Source organism: Ciconia boyciana, chromosome 6 (assembly GCF_034638445.1).
Source record: "Ciconia boyciana chromosome 6, ASM3463844v1, whole genome shotgun sequence".
Lineage (NCBI taxonomy): Eukaryota > Metazoa > Chordata > Aves > Ciconiiformes > Ciconiidae > Ciconia > Ciconia boyciana.
In genome coordinates, this window is record NC_132939.1 from 29,063,823 (window position 1) to 29,080,559 (window position 16,737).

The following is a 16,737-nucleotide window of genomic DNA, read 5'->3' on the forward strand; positions in this document are numbered from 1 at the left end:
ACAAGTCAAAAATCAAAACACACACATACTAACATCTGCTAGAGCCTGCAGTACCCAGCTAGCCTTTCAATACTGAATTAAAGAGCCCCACAGCCCTTCTGTTCCCCTAGGTTAGACACTCATTACCATTTATCAAGCACTGATGTTATCTGGCCTCTCATTTTATTTAGTACCGAAGCTATTAGCATCAGATTTGATTTTGACAGTTGACGCTGCTGCTGGTAAAGCCGGGATCTGGCCGGGTGGATCGCTGCAAAATTCCGAGTTCATCAGCGGCGACACATTCCTCCTTCCCACTTGTTTACGAGGCCGAGACAAAAGAGCTCCTCGCCTGTGCCTCTGCCTTGCGGTTCACCTCCATCACAGACACGGCTCCCGTCCGTGCCCGCCGAGGCCGCGCACACGCACACGCACACGCACACGCACCCCCCAGGCCACCCTGCAGGGAGCCAAGCCGAGGGCGCCCGGCCCCGGGTGCAGCCCCCCGACATTGCCAATGCTTGTGCCCCCCCGGCGCGGCGGGGACCGGGAGAAGTTTTGGCGGCGACCCCCATTCCTGGCCTGCCCCTCTCCCCAAACCCGCCCACACCCACGCGCGTTGGTGCGATGGCACCGTTCACGGCGGCGGCCGCGTCCGTGGCTTTCCCCTGCGGAAAGCCCAGCTGTTTCTCCGCGGAAGCCGTGCCCTGCCCGCCGGGCCCGACCCCGGGCGTTCGGCCGCACACGGGCCCCAACCGCATCCCGCACCAAGGCTGGGTGGGCTCTGGGAAAAGCGGCCGCTTTGGGGGGAAATGTACGGGGAAGCGGGACGGCCGGGGAAGTTGAGCCGGGGCGCGCCCTCCCCACGCTGCCTCGCCTCCAAACAAGCCCGATCCCCGGCTTTCCTTCTTTATTTCCCCCAGAAGAGCCCGCGCCGGGGAGCCAAGGCTGCAGGAAAAGACCCTGTGGGAGAGCGCAGAGGCTCAAGGGCGGCTGGCAGCGCCCTGCGCCTGGGCGCTGCTCCCCAGGTGATCCACGCCGGAAAGGTCGGCAGCCTTGCGAGCCGGGCGCTGGCATAAAGGTGGCAAGACCTCATTATCATACAGCTGAGGGTTTATCTCTCCCTCCCCCCCTCCGGCCTCCCATCCATTTAACAAGCTGAAATAAAGCCACATGAAAGGCCTTCTCTGTGCTTGGCTTTAATGAGGGACACGCGACCCAACAATAAGCGCACGCTGCAATCAGGCCAAGGGCTTTACTGGCACACGCCAGACCGCAGCCCGGCTGCAGCCCGGCACCGGCCACTGCCAAGCAGCTTGACACGGCCCACGGCCCCCGCTCCCGCCCCGCTTGCCGGCAAGCACCCGAGCCCCCCCCCCCGGCACGTGTTTTTGGGGGGCCGGGGCGGCAGCGGGATCGCCGGGCTCCGTCCCCTCACCCCGGGCACCTCGCCTCAGCGCTCGTTTGCCACCCATTTCGGGAGGGCGACCGAGCGCCCGCACATCCCCGCCGTGCCCGTCTCCCTGCCGTCAGCCGCCCCGCTTGCCCCCTTCCTCGGGTGGGCTTCGGCGCATCGCCGCTAGCCGGGGTCAGAACAACGCAGCAGCTTGCTCTGCGGGCGGCCGTGCCGCAGGCCCGCCGCGCCGGCTGCCGGCCCCGGAGGCGGCGGCGGGGCCGTCCCGGGTGCCCGCCCGGCGAGCGAGCACCGTTTTACTTTTACTTTCCACCCGGGGCCAGGGCTGGGCAGCTCCTGCTCGCCGGCCCGGCCGCGGCCGCGGCTGCGGGGCGCAGCGCCGCGCTGCCCCGTCCCGCCGCCCCGGGAAGCGGCCGGGGCGAGGGCGGGCGGGCAGACCCGCAGCCATCGGGGAGGGGGAGAAGCAAAGAAACAAACAAACAGGCAAGCAAGGGTGTTTTTTAAACATTTCATCCTCTATTGTTCGGCCGCTCTGGAAAGCTGCGCCGTGGAGAGGCGTCTGATTTTCGAGGGAACTCTCCCAGGGTGAGCGCCGTAAATATCTCAACAGATGCTCGGCTTGCTCGTAATCAGCTCGGCTCCTCGGCGGTCAGCGCGGCAGCGGCGGCAGCAGGGTATTAATTCTGGATATGAGGGCTCTCCGCAACATTTGGTTCTTTTCTCCAGAAAGGAAAGATGGAAAAGGGGAGGGATCGGCCGTGAGTCTGACTGACAGTTTACATAATGAGCTTGTGAGGATGCGAGGCAACTATATAAACAGCTCGAAGGGAAGCAAGTTTTCCATTTACTGAGCGCTGTTAGCACCGGTTGAAGGAGGAGCGGTTCCACGCTAAGCACTCCCCTCCGCGTCTCTCACCAAACCCACCCGGCTTTGGAGTTTATAAAGGCGACGACAGCGACCAGAGGTCGGCGGTTGGCTGCAGGATTAATTCCCAGAAGGGGACGGATCGACACCTGGATTTTACCTTCCGATTTCTGCTGGTGCTCGGGGAATATTTGGAAGAGCAGGTTGCTCCAGGAGAATCGCCGTGACGCCTCTCTTTTCTCCCTCGACCGAGAAGCGCTCGCTTGGACCATCTGAGGAATACAGGAGGAAAACTAAACCCACTAAGAACTGGAAGCTTGACTAACACAAGGATGACAGCCTTGCGCATCTTTGGCTTGACGTTTCTGTTAATGATTTTGCAGCAGGTAATCGCACATCGCAAAAAAAAAAAAAAAAAAAGGGTTCGCGAAATGTAAAGTGGGTAATGGAAGCAAGTTTGCGTGGCAAAGCCGGGGTAAGGTCTGATTTGGCTATTTTGTGTGTCTCCCCTTTGTGCAGAGGGTGTCCGGCTCTGGCGTCTTCCAGCTGGAGCTGCACGAATTCGTGAACAGCCACGGGTCTCTGGCCAGCGGGAAGCCCTGCTCCCCCCACTGCAGGACCTTCTTTCGCGTTTGTTTGAAGCATTTTCAGGCAGTGGTCTCTCCGGGCTCCTGCACTTTCGGCAGCATCATCACCCCGGTTCTAGGAATAAACTCCTTCAGCATCAAGGATACAGAGAGATTTGACAGCCCCATTAAGTTGCCCTTTAACTTCACGTGGCCGGTGAGATTCCGCTTTAAACCCGATTGCGATGGTGGGGCAGGAGGGCGGCAAGGGAAGGCTAATCGCAGCGCGCTGTTCATCCGTAACGTAAACAAACTACTTTCGCCTTTAGACTTATTTCCAGAACTTCCTTTAAAGAAAAAAAAAGCAAAAAAAAAAAAAAAAGCGATGAAAAAGCGCATCCAGCCCAGAAGCACTTGGGATAATAAATGTTATTAAGAGAAATAAAAGCAAAGGGGGGGCGGGGGCGGTGGATCCGCGGTCTGTAGGGGGGGAGAGAGGGAAGCGCGTAGCGGCGGGGAGAGTGCCGATGCGGGGCCCGGCGGGCCGGGGCGGGTGCCGGGCGGCTCGGCAGGGCCGGGCCGGGCCGGGCCGGGCCGGGCCGGGCCGCGGCGGGGTGCGGGGCTGACGCTGGTTTCTCCGCCCGCAGGGGACCTTCTCGCTGATCATCCAGGCCTGGCACGCGCCCGCCAACTACCTGCCGGAAGGTGACTACGGCCGCGCGCCGCCGGCAGGGGGCGCCCGCGCGGCGGGAGCCCCCCTCGCGCCCCCTCCCCGTCCCGAAACGGTTAACGGCCGCCCCCGGCTCAGCTGTTTATACTATAACTTCAGGGCCGGCTTTATCCCACCGTCAGGAGCCGGTACCCCAACGATATCCATCAGGGGCCGCTTTGATTCTGCCCCGGCCTAATCTCCCAACACAATTGCGTTTCCTCCGGTTTATTTTTGGCGTGGGAAAGCGAGGCGGGCTGCGGTGAGAAAGCCGGGAGGCTGCCAGCGAGCCCCGGCCGCCTTTTCCTGTATTTTACACCTTGCTCGAATTCCGCCCTTTGGAAAGGAATAATGGCTTTGGGATGTTTTTCTGAGCGGAGAGGAAAAGGATATTTCACGGCAGCCCTCGCTTTCAAAGGCCCCTCCGCTGAGCCCCCCTCGGTTAGCGCTCCCGCCCTGCACACCCCGGCGGCCGCCTTGGTACGCGGGGCATGCCCTTACGCGCATATATATATATATATATATATACACGCACACGCGTACGTATGTATGTAGATGCGAGCGGGAGGGCCCGCTCCGCTCCGCTCCTCTCCTCTGCGGCGGGGCAGGGGGTGCCTCGCTGCTCGGGGCGGGTGGTTTTCGTGGCGGGGGGACGTTGCGGGTGGTGTCCGCCGGCCGCTGACGCAGGGGCCGCTCTCCCGCAGGCTCCCGGCCGCCCTCGGAGGACTGGCTCATCAGCCAGATGTCGATCCAGCGGTCGCTGTCGGTGGGCGAGGACTGGTCGCAGGACGTGCAGAGCGGCCCGCTGACCCAGCTGCGCTACTCCTACCGGGTGGTCTGCAGCGAGAACTACTACGGCGAGAGCTGCTCCCGCCTCTGCAAGCGCCGCGACGACCGCTTCGGACACTACGTCTGCGAGGCGGACGGCAGCCTGGCCTGCCTGCCCGGCTGGACCGGCGAGTACTGCACCGAGCGTAAGTGCTCCGCCGCGGGGCGGCAGCTGCGCGCGCCCCCGACGGCCGCTGGGCGCGCGGGGCGGGGCGCCGCCGGCAACGGCTGCTGCGCGAGGCGGAGGGAGGGGGCAGGGGCCGGGGGAGAACCGGGGCCTCCGCGGGCGTCAGGCGGGCCGGTGAGGCGTCGAGGGGAGTCAGCCGCTGTGCCTTGCCTAGGCCCTCGTCTGTGCTGACGGGGCGTTCGCGTGGGCTTGGGGTGACGCTCAAGAGGCCTTCGAGAAAACACAGCCCCCCAAGGCGTCAGGGAGCTGATTTGACGAGGGGACCCGGCACCCAAAAGCGCGTCCCCCTGTCCGGTTCCGCCAGCTGGCCTGACCCTGGGTGTAGCTGTCTTTGCGCTCAGCCCTTACAATAGGGTGGCAGCGACAACGCTGTGACGAAGCATTGCGCGCGGTTACCCGGTAGGCGCTTGGGGCCATGTTTTCACGCTGACCTTTCCACTCCCTGCCTGGAGAGAGAAAGCTCCACGCTGGGGACTTTGGCCCCTTCGGCTGCAACTGCCAATGCTGTGCTTCACCTCTGCGAGTGTTAGCAGCAAAGAAAGAGCTAGCAGAGAAAGGATCTTGGCTGGTATCCCTGAATCAGCAATCTTTATTCCAAGTTAAAATGCTAGCAGCTTGCCCACACAAATGCTTCGACCGCTCCTGCTGCCACAGGAGATGAGACAGGTGTTGCGGTGTAGTAGTGGGAATCTTTACTGGGGGCTTGGGGTCCCGTTGGGTTTTTTCAGTCTTTCGTTAGCACAAGCCAAAGCCGCCTCCTCTTGCTCCTTTTCTAGCAAGACTTGCAAGAGTTCATGTTTGTTGTATAAACAGAAAAACTAAAGGACAACTTGTCAAATGTTGGGTCGCCTTGTTCACTTCCTCCTGCTCCAGAACTCCCTGTACCAAGAACTTCTAACACAAAGCTTTGAAAGTGCAAAACTGGTTTTCAAATTATTTTTTTCAAAAGCTGGCATTTCCCCTTTTAAAAGTGTATTCTCTAGTGCCATGTGTATTTACCTAAACATTTCTGCTTTTTTATGTTCTCTTTACAGCCATCTGTCTGTCTGGATGTACTGAACAGAATGGATATTGCAACAAGCCTGGAGAGTGCATGTGAGTAGATGGCAATTGCAATCTGAACTTCAGTTAAAATGTCACCTTGTAATAGAAACTTAAACTCTTTTCCATGTCATTAATGTTTTAATTTGACTTTTCTTTTAGCTGTCGTCCTGGTTGGCAAGGCCGCTACTGCGATGAATGCATTCCCCATATAGGCTGCCGCCACGGGACTTGTAAAACACAGTGGCAGTGCATATGTGATGAAGGATGGGGTGGCCTCTTCTGTGATCAAGGTCAGTTCTGAAGGTTGTGCTTATGGCTCTAGATTGGGTACTCCTCAATACTGAACTAAGGAATCTGCCCCGTTGGATCTAGAATTAAATTTCTGCAAGGTACATGTTCATAGGCATCAGTTTGTACCACCGCTGTCTTAGAGACCAATTCTTGTATTTGCAGTAATTTTGTTTGAAAACAAGCAAACCTTTTTGGTAGCTGCAGTTTTTCTTTTGCAAAAAAAGTTATTTTCTTGGAAAAAAACCCAACAACCTGGACGAGTGTTGAACAGGCAAGTTTTCTGCCTGCTCAAGCTAAGTTTAACTTATTCCCTATACAACTATAACAATTTACTAAACAGTTTCCAGCAGCAGTAAACACCATCATTTGGGCCTTCCTTATTTTGCATACAAGGAAGTTAACTCATGTGATAAGTCTGGAGCATGAGAGAAAAATCATGTAAGCAAGAATGAAAAGTACAGGTTCCATTTTAAGGTACACCAGACCACTTCCACCTATTCAACCCATTGAATCACTGAACCGTAGCCAGCTGAGCAGTCATGTCCTCAAGGCCATATATGCACTGCTGGCACTGAGATGATTAAGTGCTCAGAGCAAGCTAAGTGCTTTCAAGATAGTTATAGGATTAAGATGGCGAAGTCTGAATTAAGCAGAAAAAGTAGAGTTCCAGATTTTTTTCTGCTTGTAGTTGTCTATTAACCAGTTGTATTCCAATTACTTTGTGGTATTTATAGAGATAATAAAGATTTTCTGCTTATGTCCTATGGACTTGTGCGCTTAACCTCTGTCTCAAATTTAAAGGAAAAACAAAAAAGGACCGTCAAGCTTGGCAGAGCATTTAGACGGTTTAAACTACTAACACTCAGAACAAGAGAGCATGGTAAACAAACAATAAAAGATTTCTAGTGTTTGTTTAAATCTTCAAGCCAAAACATCTTTATTTCCTCCTTGCCTCCCCAGAATGTGCCTCGGAGCACACCTTTTAAAGATGGGGCTCACTATTCTAGTACGTGACATGCTGTGCACAAAGTATCTATAGTGCTGTGGCGTGTCTTTCGGAGAACACATACTTGGGAAGTACGTTTTCAAACTTTGCATCTAAACCCATTGCAGCTAACAGGTTTATGCACACAAAAAAAAGGGAGAGTATACCAAAGCACTAAGAAAGTTAAATTTTTCCCAGGTCTCTCAAAATTCAGAGCTTACATATTACAGTGATGGACATAGAGAAATATCTAAAATAAATGATAATCTGATACATCTGATTATTACTGATAATAACCTGGATCTCTGGTATTCCTATTGATAGCAAAATGAAATACTTAATTGAAAATTCTGTCTTTTTTGTTGACTAAAGTGTTTTTGTATGAATGTCTTTTCCCAGCTGTCAAAGACGTTTTCTCTAACTCCTGGTATCTTTGCAGATCTGAACTACTGCACTCACCACAGACCATGCAAAAACGGAGCAACTTGCATGAACACTGGCCAGGGCAGCTATACGTGTTCATGCAAACCTGGCTTTACCGGTGTTGACTGCGAACATGAGATCAGCGAGTGTGACAGCAATCCCTGTAGGAATGGTGGTAGTTGCACGGTAAGGGCATTTTAAATGTAGAGTCTTTGTGTGAAGCAAGCCGCAGTATACCTTTTCAGAAATGGTTCTGTAACAACATAATGGGAATTTGATAGTACACAGGTTCATTACTGACGCTCACAACTGTCATGCTGAACCCTTCCCAAGAGGTGTCAGGGGAGGAAGTCTGTTACAGGAGGAGATGTATCATCTAGATTAGAACTAGTCAACTGATCCTTAGGTTTCTGTGGCAGCCATTATGAGAGCTTGGCAAGATCCAAGGTTGGTGAGGGGGCAGATCTGTAAAAAATAAGCTTCTCAAACCAAGGTTCATACGGAAATGCGGTAAGTCTGTATTTTAATAGCAAATAAAAGAAGACTTCTGCTTTCTGCTATGGGAGTGTAGTGTGAGACAATATGAGGGCAATCAGCTGAAACACTTTCTGTGAAGCCGGGTTCTGCATTTTTAGTTTCCTGCAGTCTAGTGTTTCGGTGTGTTTTCGGACCCAGTCAATGATTGATTCTACCTGTTGATAAAGACTGATCGATTATAGATGTCAAAAGTAATCTGATGCATGTTTAGATTAAAGCTAATGGCGCAAAACCTTAGCTCCCTTCTCCCAAGGCCTTGGACATACAGTACTTGGAAAAAGAAATAGTTTTGTTGTGATCTAAGTGGTGGGACTTATCCATGGCAAAGCAACGTAAGCCCTTGCAAAGAAAAAGGCTCTTATGCTGAGGATAAATGGCCTGATCACAGCTGTGTAGGTTGACACATGCCATTCTGCTCTGGGAGGACCTCAGGGATCCCATTAGACAGTGGTGGTGGTAGTAATGTTTTTTGTCTAGCTGCCTGCAGGCTCCCTACAACTGCATCTGCTCTGCTTGTGTAGCTGCGTGGTTACTCCTACACTCTGGGTACGGCCGATTCACAGCTCTATCCCTCACAGTCCAGCCTGCAGTTATTTACTCTCCAAATGTTACTTTTGCCACATCAGAGTGTGGATGAGAAGGGACTGAACAGCACTCGCTGCCGACCAAAAAGAAGTGTGCAAGCAGCTATCATTTGGTGCCATCAAATAACAGTGGCCTGATGTTGTGTTTTGCAGGATATGGAGAACGGTTATCACTGCCTGTGCCCCCCTGGCTACTATGGCACTCACTGCGAGCACAGTGCTTTGACCTGTATAGATTCTCCGTGCTTTAACGGTGGCACATGCTTGGAAAAAGAACAAGGGGCCAGCTACGCTTGTGTTTGCCCTTTCGGCTTCACAGGGTCAAACTGTGAAAAAAAAGTAGACAGGTGCACAAGCAACCCGTGTGCAAATGGTGAGTCTTTTTATTAAAAAATCTCGTGTCTGACTCATTTGTGCTTTTCAGTGCAGAAGTGATAGAAATCCAATCTGACCTCTACTCTTCCTCTAATACATTAGTCCCTCTCCCTCACTGTATTCCACATCTACCCTCATTTTAGTCTCTTGCTGGGGAGGGCTTTCACTGGCATTTTCTATGTGACAAAACAATGCACAAGGTTTATCATGGGATGGGGAAGATGGCAGAATTAAGTACATTAACTTTATTACATATTTAGAAGGGGCATGTTTTTAAGGCATGGTGATACAATTAGGTAAACTAGAAGGAACTTTTAGATATGCGGTTGTTTTGTAAAATAACCTCCCTCTTCTTGAGACAGTATAAAATGCTAACTGGGGAGAGGTTTAGGTTTCTGAGTGAAGTGCGTTGCAGACTAATTTTTTTTTTTTTTTTGCTTTTTTTCCTCAGATGGTAATTGCTTTTACCTTGGTCAGATTCGTGTGTGTCGTTGTCGGGCTGGTTTCTCTGGTCAGAAATGTGAGATAAACATCAACGATTGTGCCAGAAACCCATGTTCCAATGGGGGAACTTGTCATGACCTGATCAATGATTACACCTGCACGTGCTTGCCAGGCTACAGTGGCAGAAATTGTGACATCAAAACCAGAGATGAATGTGCTTCTGGGCCATGTGAGAATGGAGGCACATGCTACAGTGGACTTTATAGTGCCAACTTTGTCTGCTACTGTCCTTCTGGCTTCATGGGCAACCGTTGCGAATTGCCAGTTTATTCGGTGCCAGTTACACTTCCTCCTAAACCAGTACCCTGGATTGCTATATCCATGGGGGTGGGGCTGGTGGCTTTGCTCATACTGTTCTGCATGATAGCAATGGTCATCAGGCAGATGAGGATGCACCCAGAGCAGGACTTGGAGACAATGAACAACCTGTCTGACTTCCAGAAGGACAATCTCATTCCAGCTTCCCAGCTCAAAAACACCAATAAAAATAAAGACCTTGAAGTGGACTGTGGACTGGAGAAATCAAACTACAAACCCAAGAATCATAAACTGGACTACAATCTGGTAAAAGACCTGACAAGCAGAGGGACACAGGAAGACAAATATTACAAAAGTGAAAAGTGTTTAGGAGAAAAGTCTCCCCTCCGACTACACAGGTAAGAATGCAGTCTTCATTCTCATCTTTCTTAAGGCCCCTCACCTTCATACCGGTCTAGAAGCAGATGAGAAAATACGGGCAAAAAAGAAACCTCGAGCAGATAATATACAAAACAAACCAAAGCAAAGCCAGGAATCTTCATACTGGAGTATGTGTGTCATGGCCAAGTGGTATCCTTAGCGAAGTCAATTAAATTGAGTGTTTGTGCAGGGTGCTGCTAGTATGGGTACTGTGAAGGGGAACGGGAGTGGCTAGGTCAGTGGTGTCTTTCCTTCCTCAGTAGATCTTGGAGGAACAACAGTTAGGCATATAGTGATTAAAAATAAGTATTTCATTTATTAAGAAGGCAAAATGATCTGCTTACTGAGAAGAACAATAGAATAAAAATAACTACTCTTTTTCAAAAAAAGAAAAGGGCAGGTATTCACTGGCTCATCAGTCTTCTGATACATGTACTGAAAGTCTTATCTGGGATCTGCTTGTGGCTGTTAGACTGAGGGACCTGAGGAGCATGCTATTAGGCTGGACATGGCAGAAGCATAGGAAGACAGTAGCTATTCCTTACTTCCACTTTTCTAGTATGATGTCCTGCTATCATATAGAACATGTGAAACTTCATCCTCTGCACTTCCCTCCCACACCTTCATGGCTATCTCATTCCACCCCTCCATATTCATGGTAGATTTTGAGAGTCAGGCTTGTTAGTAGTCAACTAACGTTCTTTTCTCTCTGCCCTGCCTTAGTGAAAAGCCGGAATGTAGGATATCAGCGATATGCTCTCCGAGGGATTCAATGTACCAGTCCGTCTTTGTGATAACAGAAGAAAGGAATGAGTGCATCATAGCCACAGAGGTAAGTACACAGGTGGACAGGCATAAATTCACAAAGTAAAGGGGTAAATTATCCTTTAGAATTGCACCTGAGAAGGTTACTTTATTTCCAGGGATCCTGATGATTCCCAGCATTTACCTCTCCTCTTCTGTGGTCCACACAGAACATACGGTGGGGAAAATAAAGAAATTAGCAGCTCTGATTTTATTAAACCAGAGATTTTGAGCTTAGATAAGTCAGCAGGAGATGTAAGCACAGAACATCAGCCCATAAAAATTCAGCACATTGTAGGAGTATTTCCTCTTAAATAGGTTGTCAGCAAAAATGGAAATAATGATCATTCATAGGCCCATTGATATAACGCCATGTTTTTTGCCACAACAATGGATAATCTGTGTTCTGTGGAAACAGGCAAAGCTATAGATTTCCAGCAGAAGATGGAAGATAGCTGAATGTGTTAGTGGATAGGCATAACAGCCATTTAGGAAGTCTGTAATAACGTAACTTCAACCTCTTGGCATTCAAGCTCCAGCTATATGTTCTCTAACAGAAGTTAATGCTGTTATTGATAAACACATCTAGATTTTGATGTTATATTGAAAAGTCAGAGGACAGATACACCAAAAAGGAAGGGCCCAGCATTGACATTTAAAGACTTTAAAAAGCAGCCATTGAGGAACCAACCAGTTCCTGAAGAATTACTGACCCTTTGGAAAAAGGCTCAATGGAAGTTAAAGGCAATCTGACATTAACCAATACGTGCCTTCTTCAGTGTAGCCATCTTTAGGACTGGTTTCAGACTCCAGGAAAGAAAAGCTTGCTGTGCCATATAGCAGTGATCTGTGAAGTGAGATCTGCAGGATTCTGTCTCCTTTGCCAGGGTGGATATCAGATTTCCTCTTGAAGGCAAGCTGGAACACAAGTCAACCAACAATACTAAAAGTTTAAGACTAAGTGAAAGGATTTTCAAAGACTCGAATGACAGCTAGACGCTTCATTCCCATTAACTGACCTAAATACCATATCTTCCTTTGAAGATCTTGCTGACCAAAGCTAGACTCCCAGATTTACATCAGGCACCTCCAGAAATGTTTTTATTTTCAGAATGACAGCCCCTGAAACCTCTCTCCATATCATTCAGGCTTAATGTTTCTGAACACAAGCTATTTAACTACACCACATGCTTTTTACAGACACCTAATGTTAAGCACCCAGATTTGTAAGCATTCTTCCCCTCAGTCCAGGTAGAGAGGCTACTCATCACACAGATTACTTTTTTTGCTGGTGATTCTTTGTCTCTGGTCCCAGCCAAAAACACTGAACGCTTATAGTTAAACTGCAGTAATGTCTGGCTTAAATTCCTTTGGTTTGACATACTTGAATTACAATTTGTTAGTTCTGCAGTACTCTCTATGCTGTGCTGCCTTCTCATTCCTGATGTTATTTTATATCCTGACAGGTATAAGACTGAAGATCAGCCCATTTGCACCTCAGATTTGGTAATGCCAGTAGATGGACGTTCCTGCTGCATTGTTTACAATTCAGAACTGGATTGGACTGTTTTTAATTACATGCAACTTGCTGCTCTCAGGCGGAGGATGGAACTGGGTGAACTGGACAGACTGTGAATTTACTGAAAGATGCAATACACCTTTTTGTTCTTACTGCCCTTGTTTGAAGTTTGATACCAGAAATCTCGTTGGCTATAGAAGAGGGGAGGCAGAGGGAAGAGAGAGGGGTTAAAAATGTTGTTGTTTTAATTTGTTTTTTAAAGATACTGAGGCCAGTTCCTCATGGACAGACCCCTGGCTTTCCAGAAATCTGGTTATGGGAGGTGCCGGTAGATGAGGAGGCACTTAACTATCACAGATGTTGCCATGGAAGGTGTGAAGAAAGACACATTGCTATGCAGATAATGGATACAGTATAAACGAGGTCTCAATTTTTTTCTGGGTTTAAAAGTGCCTAAAATGTGTCAAGAGAATCTAGCAAGCCCAAACCGAGACTTGACTGCTCTTTTTGCAGTTACCTGAACAGTATTGGGCAGGGGTGGTTGATACTTCCTGCTACACATCTATTTGCGTCTCCTCTCTCGTGCTGCATGTACTGGAGACTGTGTAAGGGGCGAGAGGAGGAAGGAAAGAGGAATACCGAATTTACATGTCATCTCATTCGGTGATGCTGTGGAGAACTGATTGACCCAAGACACAATATGGGAGAGGATTTTTGTGGATTTAAACATTTGAGAAGGAAAAGTTGTGATAAGGAATGTGTACTGCCTCCTCCCCATTGATAAGGAGGAGGTGTGATCCCAGCTCTATTTAAAGCCTTACAAATGCGTTTAAAATCAATCAGCTCCTAGAAACTTTATGTGCTGAGCTGTCTCAGCTGTTTTCATGCCCTTTGCACTACCAGTGATTGTGAATAGACATTACTTTTTTTTTCCTTCCTCATTCTCTCCCCCCTGCCTTATTTTGACACAAATTTGGGGGTTTATGTTGTGCTTCTGAATTAGGTGCCACCTTCTACTGCAAATAGTCTCAACATTGCAGCTGTTACCTTCTGAAGGAGAAGAAGCAGTGTGACCCCCCATTTCTCCATCTGGTTGCAAAACTCCAACTTCTGTCCTTCATCCCGGTTCCAAATGCCCAATAGCAAAGCACCCACTGAGACACCCTCTGCCAAGACAGGTGGAGATTAGAGTTAGAAGGTTCTAGGCTCGTCCTGTTTCTTTCACACCCACCCACTGCTACATGGAAAAGGGGAAGCCTGCCCCTGGAAGCCAGAGGCATGCAGAAGCTCTTTTCTTATATACATATTTACAGCAATAATACTGGACACCCCAGTGGAAAATGCTGTGACACTAATGAGGTGGGACCGTGGGGTGGGGCAGAATGAGGAAGGAGGAAACAAGATCTCTTCGAAGAAGCCTGGACTGGACCGTGCTATCTCTTGGACAGCGATATTCCTGCCCTTGTAAATCCTGTTGTTGGACTAGCCCATCTACTGCCTTGAACTGTGCAGACAAGACCCCTTCGTAATGTCCACTACTGACCTTCTGCTCTGACCATGTAGGACCATTTTGAAGATGACCTTCAGAAATCAATAATATGGGTTTTAGTTTGTCTGTTTGTAGTTTATTTTGAAGACTAGTATTTCAGTAATTTAAAAAAAAATCAGAAGCACTGAACTTTCTACGTTTTATAACATTATTTTGTATATAATGTATATTTATAATCAAAACAGAAGTGTAAATATGTTTATTACTTCTCATGTAATGTTTTTAATGTGATGACAAAGTTTGAATTTTATTTTTTTTTTCACGCAATGAAAATACTTTCCTGCTACTATGAAGTTTACTGTGGTTTGTCCTTTTACACTTCAGGTTCCCTGATTCTGTGACAGCCAAGGTTACTTGAAGGCCCAGAAGTAAGCTTGTCTGCCTGCTCCCTGCAGTCAGCCCGACATTTAAATTTTGCACACCAGCTGCTGTCGGCTGCTTTTATAACCGTTAACTGATGTCAACAAAGTTGTTCAGCTGAGTGGCATTCATCTGGCAGAAAAGTTACACATTTATATTGTGATGTATTATATAATATTTAAATTACATATATATACACATATATATATATTCTCTTGCTATGGAGTGGGACTGAACTGTCAGGAAAGTTATTTTTATTAATGCTTCACTCTTCCTCTCCCATGACAACTTGTGGAACGGAAGATACAGATTTAGTACCATTTCAGAATGGCTTGAGGCTTAATAAACGTGCTGGCTAGGGTTCAGTTACAGAACAAGATATGATTACTATTTTTTTTAATCCCACTTCCTTAAATACTTTCAGTAAGACCCAAATCTTGCCCTAGTCAGGTTACTCTTGCACAGTATCTACATCTACACCTGCAAGATTGTATCTTTGCTTGTTTGATTGCGATGGGTAAGATTTGTCTTTCACTTGCGGGATTAGGGGGAGTTTCAGGCTTTCTCCTCCTCAGTTCCCTATGCTACACCAGCAGCCGTGTCCTCCCAGGGCATCACAAAGTCATTATCCTCCACAGCCCTTTTGGAGGACGTTTCCACAAAAAAAGTGTAAAAAGCACACTTGCATAAAACACTCCCAGCAGGTTTAGTAGCCTTTGAAGCACATACGTTTACAGACAATTAAATCTCTCGCTAGGTCACCTAGGTGCAATACAGCCAACATCTGAATGCACAAAAGCAAAAACTATAAGCACAGGAAACCACTGCTACTCTATTTTAAAAACCAGACTTTTTGTTGTTGTTGTTGTTGACAAAATGCCAAAAAAGCATCTTAGTGTTGGATGCCTTTCCTATCTCTCCCCAAAATAAAAATCTAACCAAAATGTGCTAGTTTTTAAAAAACAAAACAAAAAAACCCCACAGGTGTTAAAAAAGCACCATGACAAATTATTTTTACTTTGTCATTAAAATACTGCAAATAATGGCTTATAAGGCTCCTTCTGAGTGTATTATTAAGGTTACAGAAATACTATTTACTTTGGACGGGTTTGTTTCTCCCTCTTCAGTTCTTTTCTTAGCGAAATTAACTTTCAAATCCCAGCCAATTTCCCTGGCTACCATAAAAATAAATTTAAGATGAAACTCAGAAATAAAAAGCCACCTCCCCCTCCCCAAACATTCACCCTGTAGAGCAAATTATGAAAAACAAGCCATTGACAAAAAGCCGAGCAGATGCTCCCTGCTTGCAGTCCTTCCTCGGCAATGTGAAATAAACCCAACAGATGCCTCTCTTAATTGAGCACATGGATTACATACACACATGCACTCTGTCCTGCTTAAAACAAAACACACACAAAAATCAAACAGGAAAATAGCCAGAGAACTCTTCCCAAAGCCTAGGCAAGCAGGAACGCTAAGACCAAAAAAGACTCGGCTCTTCCTGCTCAAAACGAGACAGGAAACCGTATCTGTAGACAGAAGGGAGTTGAAATCCATTAAAACCCCTGGACCTGATTATGTAGATCCCACAGGGTAAAGCAGGTACAACACATGCCTTTGTGTATCCACACAGGAGAGAGGAAAGAAAAAAAAGCATCAACTTACAAGGAAATCTGTGAGTATTTACTGGAGGCAGTACTGCACTACGCAGCTACCAGAATAGATCACAGATCCTACACAGGAAAAACAGGAGCGGTGCCTGCTTCCACACAGGAGGAGATGGAAGGCATATGTGAATCTATGCACGTGTGCACATCCCCAAGTCCTTGCCAAAGAAACTACAAGCAAATTAGCTGAACACATAATATGACCTGGGTTTAACCCACATCTTTGGTCAAACATTTCCTTACCGAGGGCTGCTGTGCACTGACTGCTCAACAGCCTGCCCCACCAAGTGAGTGCATCTCAGAGCCGCAGTGTATGAACTCACTAGGAGGAGCTCTGAGATCCTTCTGGGCTGTAAAGACTCAACCTGAATTTCAAAGAGTCCTCTTGAGGACCACGGATGATGCCAGGACTGTAAATGTACTGACAAATAATGCCTTTCCTCTTAACAAGCTCATAGAGTTCTCAGACCCAACTGTACGACTGACTTCTCTCAGCATAATTTGCACCAACTACGGCAAGATTACGGATTTAGCTGGAGGACTGCACCTAAACTTGGCTCTCAGTTTTAAAAGACTGCACAAACTCACTTAAAAGCAATGATATGACAAAACAACAATTTTAAGAATGGACTCCTGACTCTGAGAAACTCTTTGGTGTTTCCTTGTATTAGCACCTGATAGAAACTATTTCACAGCCACGCAGAGCCCTTCAGTCTAAACAATTTCAGAGCTGGAGAGGGGTGCTGCTCCGTGCAGCGCTTTGCTTGAGTTGGTCCATGTTCAACTCCAGCCTTTCATCATTTACCTCTTTAAACAGCCCGCTGATTAGGGGAAACAGATGCCAGGATATACCCGTAACTATAGCACCC

General features: G+C 48.1%; 1 protein-coding gene across 1 annotated transcript; it reads left to right on the forward strand.

Annotated features, from left to right (window-relative positions):
* Nucleotides 1–2,251: 2,251 nt before the first annotated feature.
* On the forward strand, nucleotides 2,252–13,969 carry DLL4 (delta like canonical Notch ligand 4). Its single transcript, XM_072865737.1, has 11 exons — nucleotides 2,252–2,644; nucleotides 2,778–3,041; nucleotides 3,472–3,529; nucleotides 4,238–4,507; nucleotides 5,583–5,643; nucleotides 5,752–5,882; nucleotides 7,308–7,477; nucleotides 8,566–8,785; nucleotides 9,239–9,947; nucleotides 10,693–10,801; nucleotides 12,240–13,969. Exons 1-11 carry the CDS (start codon nucleotides 2,591–2,593, stop codon nucleotides 12,243–12,245), a joined length of 2,052 nt encoding a protein of 683 aa, XP_072721838.1. The 5' UTR covers nucleotides 2,252–2,590; the 3' UTR covers nucleotides 12,246–13,969.
* The last annotated feature ends 2,768 nt before the right edge of the window (nucleotides 13,970–16,737 follow it).

Excerpts from the sequence above, each read along its gene's own strand:
- DLL4 (XM_072865737.1), top strand. The coding sequence starts at position 2,591 with ATGACAGCCTTGCGCATCTTTGGCTTGACGTTTCTGTTAATGATTTTG. Across the intron at positions 2,645-2,777 it reads TGTTAATGATTTTGCAGCAG|AGGGTGTCCGGCTCTGGCGT; the intron begins GTAATCGCACAT and ends CCCTTTGTGCAG. Across the intron at positions 8,786-9,238 it reads AAGCAACCCGTGTGCAAATG|ATGGTAATTGCTTTTACCTT; the intron begins GTGAGTCTTTTT and ends TTTTTTCCTCAG.